Source organism: Meles meles, chromosome 19 (assembly GCF_922984935.1).
Source record: "Meles meles chromosome 19, mMelMel3.1 paternal haplotype, whole genome shotgun sequence".
Classification (NCBI taxonomy): Eukaryota; Metazoa; Chordata; class Mammalia; order Carnivora; family Mustelidae; genus Meles; species Meles meles.
The window spans coordinates 16,765,557-16,779,476 of NC_060084.1; the positions used below are offsets into that span (position 1 = coordinate 16,765,557).

The following is a 13,920-nucleotide window of genomic DNA, read 5'->3' on the forward strand; positions in this document are numbered from 1 at the left end:
AAGAGGAGGTCAGGAACATAAACTATAAATATTGTTTGAATTCTTTCCAGTAAGACTGTATTCACAAATATTTGTATAATTAAAATAAAGACATTTAGGGGCATCTGGTTGGCTCAATCGTAAGAGCACATGACTCCTGACCTCAGGGCTGTGAGGTCAAGACTCAGAGTGGGTATAGAAATTACTAAAAAGGGTAAAAACCTGGAAAAAATAAATAAAATGGGGCACCTGAGTGGCATAGTCAGTTAAGCATCTCCCTTTGGCTTAGGTCATGTTCCCAGGGATCTGGAATCGAGTTCCATGTCAGTCTCTCTGCTCAGTCACAAGTCTGTTTCTCCCTCCCCCTCTGCACCTTCCCCTGCTCCTGCTCGTGCTCTCACTCAAATAAATAAATAACATCTTTAAAAAAAAAAGACATTTAAAAGGAAGTTACAAAGCAGTTTGATATTAATTTTCATCACCGCAGAAATAAAGGATATACCCATGTACACATGGGTGGAAAATTTTGTCTGGAAGGGTATACAAGAAACTATCGGCAGTGGTTATCTATGAAGAGTGGGACCGGGATTTGGCTCAAGGAGGTGGCTCCTTTTTCACTGCATACTTTTATGCTATTTAAAAAATTATTTTAATTTTTTTCTTTAGAGAGAGTGCATGCAGGAGGTGCAGAGGGAGGGAAGTGACAGAGAGAGAATCTTAAACAGGCTCCACACTCACCATGAAGCTTGACATGGAGTCCTGATCTCACAACCCTAACATCATGACCCAAGCCGAAATCAACTGACTGAGCTGACTGTACCATTTTAATTTTACAAAATATGCAAATTATTTACATATTAGTACCAAAAGAAAAAAAACACAATTTCCTGTATTCATTCATCCAATAAATTCTGAATGCCTAACTTAGGAAACCTAGTGCTGTTCACACAGAACTTCATTCAAATCATTTAAGATTTTACAGTTTATAATATCAACCAAGTAACCCTCAAAATGCAGAATAAGAGAAATGTTCTGGATTTCAGAGCCTGAATACACAGTTACACTTCCTTACCTTTGTCTTGAGGTGCAGCAAATGATCTGCATCTCTAGAAAGTGGAAGGGTATCCCCATTCTTTCCTGGAACAAGAAATTTCCCTGAGGTTTTCCTTCTCAAAAAAAGATTATTTGTACAGTTTTCTTTTTACTAAAAAGTCATTCCTGAGTAGAATGGAATCTTTACCCCTGGGAAATCAGAAAAAATGTCTGATTTAGTAAACCCACAGTTTCCTGGGTTTATATAAGGCAGAAAGCAGTGAGCACTTTCTTAGCTATTTGGGTGCCTTGGCTATGGCCCACAGTGTATCACTAATTCTTCAAAGCTACAACATATAGCCAGGCATGCAAGTAGGTACAAGTGGGGTTTGTGTGACCTCGACTTCAACTTCATTTGTTCATTTTGGAGCCCAAAGCAAAAACCTCTCATCTACTATAAAACAACAGAGCCCAAACATTTCCTGAACAGGCTGTACAAAGGGTCACTATGCCATCGCCCCAGTAAGATCCATGTGACCTCTTCTATGCAGGGCTGTCACTACCCAACATGAAATCTTCTCACTTTCAGCAACCTGTTTTGATCCCAGTCAAGGCAGGATAAACTGATTCTACAACCCTTACCTCCACTACAACTCGCAGTGCACCTTACAGAATCAACTTTTAACATATGATCCTGCTAATGATTCTAACACTGAAGAACTCTGCTCTGAAGACACGGAAAAATCTACTTCCATTCTTCTATAATCAGACTTTCCACTACAATTTTAATTTTTTGTTTCTCTCTCCAGATCTCTTATTGGAAAAGACTTTCTCCCCCATTGTACCTGTTGCGACTGTAGATCCCAGTCGCCAAAGTTCCAAGTGATGAGTGAACTGGAAAAGGAGAAGCTGCCTCTTCTTTGAACAGGAAATGAGACGTCGCTGTATTAAAAAAAATTGAAAAGTGATAAATAAGCCAAGGTATCCTACAGCCTCAGTGCAATATAGTACAAACATCCCAGCACATTTTTTACTGTCAAAATCCATGTACTTCATCAAAATGTCCTAAGTACTACCATATGCCAGCCCTGTCCTAGGATCTAAGGAAATAATGTAAATAAAAACATAGCTACTGGCCTCAAGCTTGGTAGTCTAAAAGGGTTGACAAAGAATTCAACAGGCAACTGCACTACATGTGTTAAGAATTTTAACAGGGCTAAGCACAGTATGTAATGGAAAAAAGTAAAAAAGATATCTAATCTAGCATCGTGGGGGTAAAGACAGGAGCCTTGATTAGGCACATTAGTAAAAACTAGTCAGGCAAAAAAGGTAGGGCAGGATGTTCCAAGCAGAGCGAAAGCATGTAGAATTGCTACAAGTTAATAAGAAAGCATTAGAGGGAATACAAACAGTCTTTCCACACATTGAACTGGGAGGGGGTAGGGATGAGGTGCAGCAAGGGTTTGACAGGATTTTAGTGACAGAAGATGCTGAAGGACCAGGGCCAGGCCAAGACAGGTTTCATAGGCCATGCTGAGGAATTAGGTCTTTATCATGAAGGCAAAAGGGACTACCAAAGGCTTTTAAGCATGGAATGATGAGCAAAGTTGTTTTTTGAGTGGATCAATGGAGACTAGGCTGGAATGACACAAATGTAAATAAAAGGAGATTATTACTATTTTTTTTTTTAAAAGATTTTATTTATTTTTTTGACAGAGAGAGAGAGAGAACACAAGTAGGCAGAGTGATAGGCAGAGAGAGAGAGAGAAGCAGGCTCTCCGCTGAGCAAGCAGCCCGATGCGGGACTCGATCCCAGGACTCTGGGATCATGACCTGAGCCGAAGGCAGTCTCTTAACCGACTGAGCCACCCAGGCGTCCCAGATTATTACTATTTTTTAAAAGTTTTTATTTATTTGGCACAGAGATAGAGAATACAAGTAGCCAGAGCAGCAGGCAGAGGGAGAAGGAGAAGCAGGCTCTCTGCTGAGCAGGGAGGCCAAAGTGGGGCTCAATCCCAAGACCCTGGGATTATGACCTGAGCCAAAGGCAGATACTTAACTGACTGAGCCACCCAAGCACCCCAAAAGATTATTTAACAATTAAATCCAGATGAGAAAAGACACTGATTCAAACTAGGATAACGGCTGTGGAGACAAAGAGAAATGACTGAATTCACAAGACAATGAGAAGACACTCAGTAAGGTTTACTGGTTGAATGGAATGTAGAAGCAGGTAGCAGTGAGAAGAGTTTCTAGCTTGGGAAGATCTCCTTTTACCTAGGAAGGAACACTGGAAGCCTGAATTTTCCTAGCCCCAACCAAAATAATAGAGTCCAGTCTTAAAAACAAATAAACTCCCCAAAACCACAATTATCTGGAAAAAGGAATGATTTCCCCAGAACAAGAAACAGGAGTGCTACTGTAATCTCTTGGTACAGGTCTTTGTGAGAGGCTTACCTCAAAAATAGGAGGAGGAATGAAGAAAGTAGGCAACGACACAAGTCCTATAGATTTGCCCAGAAGTGTAAGCTATACTCAGTCTTATAGGACAGAAGGACAGTGGGGGCTACGGGGTGATACTTACATGGGGAAAAGTGATTTTTCGGAGAGCAGCATCATAATTCTTAACCTCCACCTTTTCCATGAGAGGACGAATGACTAAATGGGTGTCAGTGCCTAGGGCAGGAGGGGCAGGGGTGGGGAGAGAAGGCACCAGAATTAGAAAAAGTCCTGCATGGACAGGTAAAGCAGCAGCCTAGCAGAGTGCAACCTACCTCCAGATATCAGTGCTGTCGGGCTGTGGGCCACGGCTCGAACGTCATGTGTATGATGCTGGAATGGCTTTGTCCGCACCCACTGCTTCTCACTGCTGTTGGAAGTCACAGAGACCAGCTGAAAATGGAATACTGTCCCCTCGGCTGTGCCCACCACGAAACTGTCTTCTTGCTGAGAAATTAAATCATTAGGGAGGTACATTTAAGCAAAACAGGGCCCAGTATGAAAAATATTCCCTGAGGTTTTCTGTCTGTACAGCCTAAGGAAAAACTTATGCCCAGAACTGAAAGGTAAGTTATAGGGTCTTTTTCCTCCAGAAGCTGACAACTCCACGGGAGGAGCAAGCTCACACGTTAGTAATAATGTGCCCCCTACTGACAAAATCTGTACCTCAAACTGTTATAGTGCTTTCAAATACACAAATTAGACCCCATTAGAAGAACAACAAAAAAGATCACCTAGGAGTAAATTTAAATTAATAGTAATAGAAATTATCCTCAAAGGATTTGGAAAACAGGGACTCAGACATGAATACACCAGTGTTCACAGCAGCATTAGACACAAAAGCCCAAAGATGGAAACCCAAATGTACATCAATAGGTGAATGAATAAGTACAATGCAGTGTATATATATATATAAATAATGAAATATTATTCAGCCTTAAAAAGGGATGAAATTCTGATAATTGTATAATGTGAATAAATTTTGAAAATATGCTAAGTAAAATAACCCAGACACAAAAGGATAACTATTACATAATTCTACTTATATGGAGTACCTAGAAGAGCAAATTCATAGGGACAGAGAGTAGAATAAAGGTTACAAGGGACTGAGAGAAATAAGGTGTTATTGTTTAATCAGCAGAGTTTCCGTGTGATGAGAAAGTGGTGATGGTTGCACAATACTGTGAATGTACTTAATGCCACCGAAATGTCCCTTAAAATGATTAAAATGGGGGTGCCTGAGTGGCTCAGTTGATTAAGCAACCAACTCTTGATTCTGGCTCAGGACATGATCTCAGGGTCATAGGATCAAGGACCGTGAGGGCTGAGTCTGCTTCTTCCTTCTCCCTATTCGTCTGCCCCTCCACACACACATGTGTGTGCACGCATACTCTCCCTCTCTCGAAAATAAAATAAATATTTAAACAAAAACAGGTTAAAATGGCAAATTTTATGTTATGCACATTTTACCACAATAGAACAAGTTTTTTTTGGTTTGTTTTTTTTGTGTTTTTTTTTTTAAAGTAAAGTCAGGGTGCCTAGGTGGCTCAGTCAGTTAAGCCTCCAACTCCTAATCTCAGCTCAAGTCTTGATCTCAGGATTATGAGTTCAAGCCTCTCGGGCTCCAACAAAAACAAACAAAACCTCCAGTAAACTACTGGGAATGTGGGAGGAAAAAATGCAGAACTGTAGACCCTGAAATTCAAATCCTGAATTTTCAAATTTTCAAACCCTGAAATCCTTTTCTTTAGGATGAAGAGAGGGGAGGCTGAGAAGGGAAGTGGCCTGGTCAGTATCACACAAAGACCTAGGTTCCTTGGTCCTCAGTTTAAGGCTCTCTCTAACAAGTATGTTGAGCACTGTGACTTCTCTTAGTTTTAAAAGGTCTCAATGTATCTGGGACACCTGGGTGGCTCAGTCAGTTGAGTGTCCTACTCTCGATATCAGCTCAGGTTACAATCTCAGGATCCCAGGACTGAGCCACGCGTTGGGCTCTGCGCTCAGTGGGGAGTCTGCTTGAGGATTCTCTCTCCCTCTGTACACCCCAGCTCATGTTCTCTTTCAAATAAATAAATAAATCTTTTATATACAAGAGAATGGTCCCTCTGCAATTTTTAAAATTTATTTATTTATTTATTTATTTGACAGAGAAAAGAGAGAGGTCCCAAGTAGGCAGAGAGGCAGGCAGAGGGGGAGGAGAGAGCAGGCTCCCTGCTGAGGGCCTGATGCAGGGCTCGATCCCAAGACCCTGAGACCATGACCTGAGCTGAAGGCAGAGGCTTAACCCACTGAGCCACCCAGGCACCCCTTGCCATGTCTACAATTTAAAAAAATATTCCTTTGTAGTCTCAAAACCATCCTCATTTTCACTCTGGCTTTTACAAAACATGCAACTTTGAGCAGGGGAGAAAAAAAAGACAAGATGGATGTTTGATAAGGAAGTGAGAAAAGCCAGGAACCTGGATCAGGAACAGCTAAACAGTCAAACGGTATTAAGATTAGATCAGCCAGTTAAGAGAAATGAGATGTCTAAACTTGCACGAACATGTAACTGCCACCAACTACACACTAACTGGGCTAAGAACTTATATATGAGTAATCTGCAAGGTTAAGTACCATTTGCCCTATCAGGAGAAACTGAATGACTTTGAAATGGCATATGTGCTTGCTTCGGCAGCACATAGACTTTGAAATGGCATAGAAAATACTGGTATTCATGGGGCACCTAGGTGGCTCAGTGGGTTAACGCTTCTGCTTTCAGCTCAGGTCATGATCCCAGAGTCCTGGGATCGAGTCCCACATCGGGCTCTCTGCTTGGAGGGGAGCCTGCTTCCTCCTCTCTCTCTCTCTGCCTACTTGTGATCTCTGTCTGTCAAATAAATAAATAAAATCTTTAAAAAAAAAAAGAAAGAAAGAAAGAAAATACTGGTATTCTTGTCCTATGAGCCCTGTGACTATGCCAGAGCTATTTTACAACTCTGTAAACTGCAGTAATGAGAGTGATACAAAAGAATTTTAGCTGTTGGAATGCAGCCACTAATGCCCTATGAACATGAGTTCAGCAAGAATTTGTAAGTAAATTCATTTCAGCATTCCTGATGACCTTATAGAACTGTGTTTGTTAAACTGTCCTTTGAACTACCTATAACATCTTAATGGTTTCCTCATTAGTTAATGAGTTATAGAAAATCTCTGACATTTCCATTTCATGTTTGTATGAATCATGATTTTTATCTTGTCCCCCCCCCCCCATCATCATTTAATAGCTCTTTACACAGGTAAGGAAACTGAAACTTCAAAAGCATTTGCTCTGGGTATACCACACCACCTAAACCTGTACCAGTTCACTTTGAGGTAACTTGCAGGCGCATGATGGTGAGAAGGAAGAACACCATGTAAGGTATACCAGACCAGCCTCTCCCTCATCTCTAAGAATACCATTTAAAGGGGCGCCTGGATGGCTCAGTGGGTTAAAGCCTCTGCCTTCAGCTCAGGTCATGATCCCAGGGTCCTGGGATCGAGCCCTACATCGGGCTCAGCTCAGCTGCTCAGTGGGGAGCCTGCTTTGCCTGCTTCTCTACCTACTTGCGTCTCTGTCAAATAAATAAAATCTTAAAAAAAAAAATTACTATTTGAAAATCATTATCCCAAGGAAAAGTGGAGATGTTGAGCAGCTTATGAATTCACAAGACTGTAGCCCATCTCCAACTAAACAGCTCATATGTGGGATGCCTGGGTGGCTGAGTTAGTTAAGTGTCTGTTTCAGCTCATGTCATGATCCCAGGGTCCTGCAACGGAGTACCACACTGGGATCCTTGCTCATCGGGGAGCCTGCTTCTTCCTCTGCCTGCTGCTCCCCCTGCTTGTACTCTTGCTCTCTCTCTGGCAAATAACTAAATAAAATCTTTGAAAACAAATAAAACAAAATAAACAGTTCATTTACCAAAAAGGGGGAGGACAGTTTGCACAAAATCCCAACAGAGAGGGACTAAGAAGGTAACACTAAGGGGCGCCTGGGTGGCTCAGTCGTTAAGCGTCTGCCTTCGGCTCAGGTCGTGATCCCAGGGTCCTGGGATCGAGCCCTGCATCAGGCTCTCTGCTCAGCGGGAAGCCTGCTTCTCCCTCTCCCACTCCCCCTGCTTGTGTTCCCTCGCTCTCTGTGTCTCTGTCTGTCAAATAAATAAATAAAACCTCAAAAAAAAAAAAAAAAAGAAGTCAACACTAACTCACTCCACATCATCTTCTTCTGAGGTGGAATCATAAAAGAACTGAAAAGGAAATGAAAGAAAACGGCTCTCTTAGGGTGCAGAGGGAACAAAGCCAGGGGAAAGCTGACGTGGAAAGGGAGAGGGGAAAGTGTCCTAATTCAATTACAGAGCAACTGTTTCACACAGAAAAACAATCTGAAGACTGACCTCTAAATGAAAGCAAATATTCACTACAACTCCCTGCAGGAATCACTACTCGCCTACTTGGTAAGGGTGACAGACATCTAAGAAGATCAAAGGACTGGGTACTTGCCACCAGTCACTCTTCAGTCAATGAAAATCCATTAAAAAGAGATCTAAAAATAATCAGCTGTTCTGGCAAGAGAGTATAGTGGAGAAAAGCCTTGAAATTAGGATCAGTTTCAGAAGACGAGAAAATGATGCCAATAACACACTCACTGTGCCAGGTACTGCACCTAGCACTTTTACATGCACTGCCTACTTAATCCTCCCCAAGCTCCAGAAAGATGTATTACTGGTCCCCTGTTTTCACAGAAGAAACTGAGGTTTAGAAATAAATAGCCTACCCAAAGACGACGAGTAGCTTTTAAGTGCTACAGCTGGGATTCAAACCCATGTCAGCCCTAGTCTAGAGAGTGTGATAAGCATTTTGAAGGCTGGAATTTGTACAATTCCATTTTTTCCCTTAAACAAACAAACTAACAGCACATAGTTCCCTGACTCTCAAGCAACATTTGCCCACATTTAAACATCTCTGAAATGAGGATATCTTATAGCTGTCAACCTGCGTATGAGGGACATCTTCAGATAAAGAGCAAACATCAGCATTTGCAGAATGGGGGGCACCTGGCTGGCTCAGTTAGTACAGGTGCAACTCTTGATTTCAGGGTCGTCAGCTCAAGCCCCATGCTGGGTGTGGCACATATTTAGAAACACTAAAATAAAAACAAATTTTATAAATGATTGTCAAAAACCAGGAAGAAAATCTTGGGACTATAGTGGAGCAGCATGGCTGGCTGGGAGGCATGTGAGGTATGTGTGGGAAACACAGACCCTGATGACCAAGTTAAAAAGTGAATCAGAGTCCACTTGTGCATGTGAAAAAGTTTTAGGATTACCTTACTCACTTTATGTCACTTATAACTTCCTTGTTATATATGCGCAGAAGTGATATAACAAAACTTTATGCTTAAGTCTCAAGGACTTCTTCAATAAATAAAATATAAATACTATGCTTTAAAAAAAAATTGTAGGAGCAGTTGGGTGGCTCAGTTGGTTAGGCCACTGCCTTTGGCTCAGGTCATGATCCTAGGATTCCAAGATCGAATCCCCCATCGGGCACCCGGCTCTCCCCGCTTCTCCCTCTGACCTTCTCCCCTCTCATGCTCTCTCCCTCACTCTCTAATAAATTAAAACAACAACAACAACAAAAAACAAACAAACAAACAAAAACATTGAAGGGGCACTTGGGTGGCTAAGTTGCTAAGTGTTTGCCTTCAGCTTGGGTCATAATCCCAGGGTCCTGGGATTGAGCCCCGCATCAGGATCCCTGCTTGGCGGGAAAGCCTGCTTCTCCCTCTCCCACTCCCTCTGCCTGTGTTCCATCTGTCAAATAAATAAAATCTTTAAAAAAAAAAACAAACATTGTAGAGGCGCCTGAGTGGCTCAGTCAGTTAAGCGTCTGCCTTCGGTTCACGTCATGATCCCAGGGTCCTGGGATTGAGCCCCAAGTTGAGCTCCCTGTTTAGTGAGGAGTCTGCTTCTCCCCTTCCTCTGCACCCCCCAGCTCAGCTCATGCTCTCACTCTGTCTCAAATAAATAAATCTTTTTTTTTTTTTTTTTGTTAAAGATCTTATTTGTCAGAGACAGAGCACAAATGTGAAGCAGAGGCAGAAGGAGAAGAAGGTTTCCCTCTGAGCAGGGAACCCAATGCAGGGCTCAATCCCAGGACTCTGGGATCATGACCTGAGTGCGAGGCAGATGCTTAAATGACTGAGCTACCCAGGCGTCCCAATAAATAAGATCTTTAAAAAATAAAATAAAATAAAATAAACATACTGTCAGTTTATATTATAATAGTTTGTATTACATACTTATAAAATATAACTTTTACATTTAAAAAAAAAGCACTGTCATAGTTTAATTGGTACGGTTTTTTCTTTCCCATGATAACAAAACTATGGCATGTCCTACAACCATTTGTATCTAAGATGCAATACAATACCGTAATTACAAGCACATGGTAAAGAAAGATCAGACAGTATAAAATAGCACAGAGCACAAATTAAGCCTGCCCCCGTCTGCTCCCTACAACTTTCCTCTCTAAAAATTACCATCAACATTTTTAATCTTCTCAGATCCTGTAAATATATATAATACCAAAACTATATATACAGAATCTATTAAACATGTAAGTATCTACAAATGCTGCAAACACTACAAAATCTGACTCTTCCTTTTTTTTCTTTTTAAAGATTTTATTTATTTGAGAGAGAGACAGAACAAGCAGGGGGAGTGGCAGGCAGAGGGAGAGAGAATGCAGGGCTCGATCCCAGGACCTGAACAAAGGCAGACGCTTAACCAACTAAGCCACTCAGGCACCCGCCTCTCTTTCTTAAAACTCTATATTAAAAGGAAAATTCTTGGGGTGCCTATGTGGCTAAATTGGTTAAGTTACTGACTTTGGCTCAGGTCATGATCTTGGGGTCCTGGAATTGGTCCTGTATCGGACCCTGCACTCAGTGGGGAGTCTGCTTCTTCCTCTCTCCCTCCCCCTCTGTTCCTCCCTAGTTCATGCTAATAAATAAATAACATCTTTTAAAAAAAAGGAAAATTTCTCCTGCTCATTTCAACTTATTCTTCATTATAGTTACATGGGACATCTAAATGTTTCACAAGACTTTAGTACCCATCAAACTGTTCTCATGGAAAACCTGTTAAGTGGGACAGAAACAACTTATAAGAAAAAAAAGCAAGCATGACTGATCTCTACACTAGACTGCATATCCACACTTCAGAGAGCAAACAAGTCTCAAACTAAGATGACTAAGAATAAAGGATCTAGTCAGCAAATCTCAAAAGTCACTTTCCATGCCCCAATGCTGAATTACCCCAAGGTTTCTAGTTAAGAATTCATGTTACCAAAAGGGAAGAGGCACACTTTTTCAACACAAGTCTGCTAAAGTCATATTAAAATAGGAGAAATTTAATTTTTTCAAAATCACTATAAAATTATTTCCTAATTTCCTAAGACAGGAAGCAGAAGAGTTACACAAAGAGTGAAAAATAGCACTTCTCAAGATTCTTCTAGGATACTTGTGGCCTATCTAAATCAGATTGGATTAACTGGGAGTGGGTAGTGTCTGAAGAAAATTTCTCTGCTAACTAATATTCTAGAGAATATCCTCTAACTAATTGTTAGGAGACTAAGAGGGTTCAGAGAAATAATGAGGGTTTCAGATGCATTTTTCTAAACTCATCTTCATCCATAGAACATTGAGGATTAGGGAACATTGTGCCACATCACTGATGCGGCCCTCTCTGTTCATCCCCTAGGCTGTAGAGGAACTGCTCCAAACAGGGACCATACTCACATCAGATACCGCAATGGACTGCACATCAGCATTTGCAATGAGATGGTTCTTCACAAGCGTCCCAGTAGCTGAGTCCCAGAACTGCACCTTCCCAGCAGAGTCCACACTTATGACAGTACCATCAGACAAGAAGGCCACGCCCCATATGATACACTTCCGCTTAGACACACCCATATACTGCCTATCCACCAGCATCTTATGAACAGCACTCCCTGAAAAAGAAGAAAAGCCCAAATTTGAATAGTACTTACTTCTTTTGTCTTCAAAACCCGCCTGTGGTAGGCATCTATTAAGTTAGCTGCCTGAGCACAGGCCATAAAAAACCACTAAATAGTAGTTATGGTGAACTCAGTCTCAAAACACAAAAATGGTTACCTAAAGACTGTGGGGGAGAAGGGGGAGGGGTGGTTGGAGACTGAAACTGGCGGGGGTAAGAGGTGCAACTGAAAGGCGACATCTGGGACTTCACTTCAAACTGCCTAAAAGCAACGTGTATTACACTTGGCTCTTTTCTAAAACCCCAGAAAAAAGGGAGAGAAGACAACAGTTGACAAAATGTTGGGAATCAAAAAGGAAACAGAGTAGTAACTGACATACCAGAGCCCTGAAACTAAGCCTCAAGTCAACAGTAGTAAAACCAAGAAGTAAAATCAAGAAGCCATTTGATCTATACCATGAAATCCTCAAAAGACTCAGGAACTGTGGTGACCCAGAAAACTGGAAAAAGAAATTAAAGTGGAACTAAAAAGAGAAATTGGTTGAAACTATGGTTAAGAAACTTATAGATCGGGGCGCCTGGGTGGCTCAGTGGGTTAGGCCTCTGCATTCGGCTCAGGTCATGATCCCAGGGTTCTAGGATCGAGCCCCGCATCGGGCTCTCTGCTCAGCAGGGAGCCTGCTTCCTCCCTCTCTCTCTCCCTACTTGTGATCTCTGTCAAATAAATAAATAAAATCTTAAAAAAAAAAAAGAAAGAAAGAAAGAAACTTATAGATCTAGGGCACCTGGGTGGCTCAGGTGGTTAATCGACTGCCTTTGGCTCAGGTCATGATCCTAGAGTCCCAGGATCCAGTCCCTCATCGGGCTCCCTTTTCAGCAGGGAGTCTGCTTGTCCCTCTGACCCTCTCCCCTCTCATGCTCTCTCTGTAAAGTAAATAAACAAACTCTTAAAAAAAAAAAAAAAAACAACTTATAGATCTTTCAGGTAACTATCTGCTAACTGAAAAGCCAGGAAACTCCCAAACTTCACCTCAAGTAAGAATGGAGATTCATTCTCGGAAGAGAGAGATCAGGCACAACTGAGGGTGGGATTACAATATGGAAAATAGATAAAGTGAAAATTTATTAACCGAACATTGAGAACACCAGTTTTCTTCTCAGAATGCTGATGACCAGGCTTATTATCACCAGGCAGAAGAATAAAACGCATTTCTGGGAAATATGACCAGCCCAAGAAAAAAGATCAAAAAAGCCAATGTCTTTGGAGGTTCCCCAAAATAACACTCCAGCCAGATCATTCTTCAGTGAAGCCCATGAGCAATCAGCTCTACTCATGTGGTAAGGAAGGTAATCAGAGACACGTGAACAAAGCCTGAATATGAAAGGCAGAGGCCAGGGAGACTACCTGAAAAAAATAAATACCAGGGAGGAAACAGCCAGAGTGAAGAATACCTGACAAATATCCTGAATAACCTCAGAAAAAAAAGTCCGTATACAATGAAACAAAGAATGCTATAAAAAAGAACCCTGAGAAAACAAACAAGAACTCTGAAAATGGCAGAAATGAAAAGCTCAGTTAACAGGATTTACAGATAAAGACAAGGGATACCTAGCATGCTCAGTTGGTGGAACATGTGACTCTTGATCTTGATCCTGAAGGTTTTGAGTTCGAGCCCCACACTAGGTGTAGCAATTGCTTAAAAAAAAAAAAATCTAGGGGCACCCGAGTGGCCCTCATTCCGTTAGGCTGAGTGGCTCAGCCAGTTAAGGGGCTGCCTTCAGTTCAGGTCATGATCCTGGGGTCCTCGGGCTGAGTCCCACATCGGGCTCCCTGCTCAGAGGGGAGTCTGCTTCTCCCTCTCCCTTTGCTGCCCCCTCTGCTGGTGCTCTCTTGTTCATGCTCTCTCACTCATGCTCTTTCTCTCAAATAAATAAATATTTAAAAATAATAATAAAATCTAAATAAATAAGTAAAACATAAAAATAAAGATAAACTCCCAGGAATCAGAATAAAAAGTCAAAGATATGAAAAATAAGAAGGGGAAAAAAAGACAAGAATATTAAAGAGCCAACATCCAAATAGTAAAATTTCAGAAAGAGAAAATGGAGAAACTCCTTTACCAAATGATTTTAAGAATTTTCTCCAGAGCTGAAGGGCACCTGGATGGTGCAGTTAACTGGTTAAGCATCTAACTCTTGGTTTTGGCTCAGGTCCTGGGATTGAGCCCTGTATTAGGCTCTGCATTCAGCTCAAGAGTCAACTTAGGACTCTTTCTCCCTCTGGCCCTCGCATCGCACTCTCTCTCTCTAAAAAAAGTAAATAAATCTTTTAAAAAGTCGGGGGGGGGGCCCAGGTGGCTCAGTCGATTAA

At 41.6% G+C, this 13,920-nt stretch overlaps 1 protein-coding gene across 2 annotated transcripts in view; it reads right to left on the reverse strand.

Annotated features, from left to right (window-relative positions):
- The window catches only part of UTP4 (UTP4 small subunit processome component), a 38,870-nt gene that overhangs the window by 14,417 nt on the left and 10,533 nt on the right, over nucleotides 1-13,920 (reverse strand). For both annotated transcript variants that reach the window (XM_045987226.1, XM_045987225.1), the window contains exons 6-10: nucleotides 11,333-11,544; nucleotides 3,786-3,957; nucleotides 3,596-3,687; nucleotides 1,857-1,953; nucleotides 1,052-1,116 (exon numbers count right to left, since the gene is read on the reverse strand). In XM_045987226.1, coding sequence (XP_045843182.1) covers nucleotides 1,052-1,116; nucleotides 1,857-1,953; nucleotides 3,596-3,687; nucleotides 3,786-3,957; nucleotides 11,333-11,544 — 638 coding nt within the window. The remainder of the gene's footprint in view (nucleotides 1-1,051; nucleotides 1,117-1,856; nucleotides 1,954-3,595; nucleotides 3,688-3,785; nucleotides 3,958-11,332; nucleotides 11,545-13,920) is intronic.